Source organism: Alligator sinensis, unplaced genomic scaffold (assembly GCF_000455745.1).
Source record: "Alligator sinensis unplaced genomic scaffold, ASM45574v1 scaffold366_1, whole genome shotgun sequence".
NCBI lineage: Eukaryota > Metazoa > Chordata > Crocodylia > Alligatoridae > Alligator > Alligator sinensis.
In genome coordinates, this window is record NW_005841851.1 from 1,785,053 (window position 1) to 1,786,226 (window position 1,174).

The following is a 1,174-nucleotide window of genomic DNA, read 5'->3' on the forward strand; positions in this document are numbered from 1 at the left end:
TCCCAGGCTCGTTTGCCTGGCCGGGAGACAGGCTGTTTCCCTTCCCCTCCCCAGTCCAAGCTGCCCTGCCTGCTGGGGGCCACACCTGGAGATGAGGTTGACAGCAGCGTTGGCAGTGCGCGGGGGGAAGAACTCCAGCGAGAACCACCTGTCCCCGGACTCCTGCCGCCGGCGCATCTTCTCCCGCAGGCGCTCGTGGCGCTCGGCGTCCAGGACGGGGGTGGAGCATCGCGAGCTGTCCTTGGAGCTCTCGCCCCCGCTGCTGCTCCCGCCATCCGACCGGGAGCCGGAGCTTCCGCTGCTGGGAGTCTCATTGACCATGGCGCGTTCCCTGGGAAGGGGAGAGAAGCCGGCGTTGCTGCCCAGGAGGGCTGGGGACTGTCCGAGCTGCACCTGTCCCCGCGCCTGGCTTTGCAGCCGAGCTCTGAAGGGCCGAGAGCCTGGGAAGGCTGCACCTGCTCTCGCTCGTCCGAGCAGATGCTGCTGCCCCTCCTCCCCGCGCACACAGAGAGGACGGAGGAGCTCAGACGGGCGCGGAGCTACGACAAGGCCCCCGATACCCCAGGTGCCGCCCTGCCTCCGCGAGGGCACCTGCGCCCCCGGCGCGTTAGCGAGCAGGTGGACGCTTCGCAGCCTGCGCCAGCGTGGGTGCCCGCGAGGCGCCAATGGCCTGCTGCCGCGCCAGCCAAGCCCAGCGCAGCCTGTGCAAAGAGCAACCGCGTCACTGTTTGTTTATGAGCGCAGCAGTTCCTAAAATAGCACAGAGGGAAAGGGAAAGGGAAATGTCCCCGCAGCTGGCCGGGCATCCCCGCGGCGCCCTGCCCGTGGGTCGGGGGCAGAGTTGCCAACCCCCTGGCCTGGCCAGGAGCCTACCGGGGTCGGCACCCACCTCCCGGGGGCGACGGAAAGCAATGGCTGTGAACGGGCTGCGCAGCGCAATTCATGACATGACACCGTGCCGGGGAAACATCTCCCGGACCCGCCTGCCGGAGCTGGCAACGCCCGGGCTGCAGGAGCCTGGCCCTGACCCCAGCCCCAGCGCCGCGCCTGCACCCCTGCCCACGCACAGCCGGGGCCGGCCAACGCCCAAGCGGGCGCAGCCCCGCGGGAGAGCGGTGCCGGGCACGGGCAGGGGGGCACTGCCGCAGCCGCGCTCCCCCCGGGCGAGCCCCCC

The 1,174-nt window shown here is 71.0% G+C and overlaps 1 protein-coding gene across 1 annotated transcript in view; it reads right to left on the reverse strand.

The window, feature by feature from the left end:
* The window catches only part of MTHFR (methylenetetrahydrofolate reductase), an 8,432-nt gene extending 7,703 nt beyond the window's left edge, over positions 1 to 729 (reverse strand). The window contains exon 1 of the mRNA XM_006016169.3: positions 86 to 729. Coding sequence (XP_006016231.1) covers positions 86 to 321 — 236 coding nt within the window. The 5' untranslated portion in view covers positions 322 to 729. The remainder of the gene's footprint in view (positions 1 to 85) is intronic.
* Between the last annotated feature and the right edge of the window lie 445 nt (positions 730 to 1,174).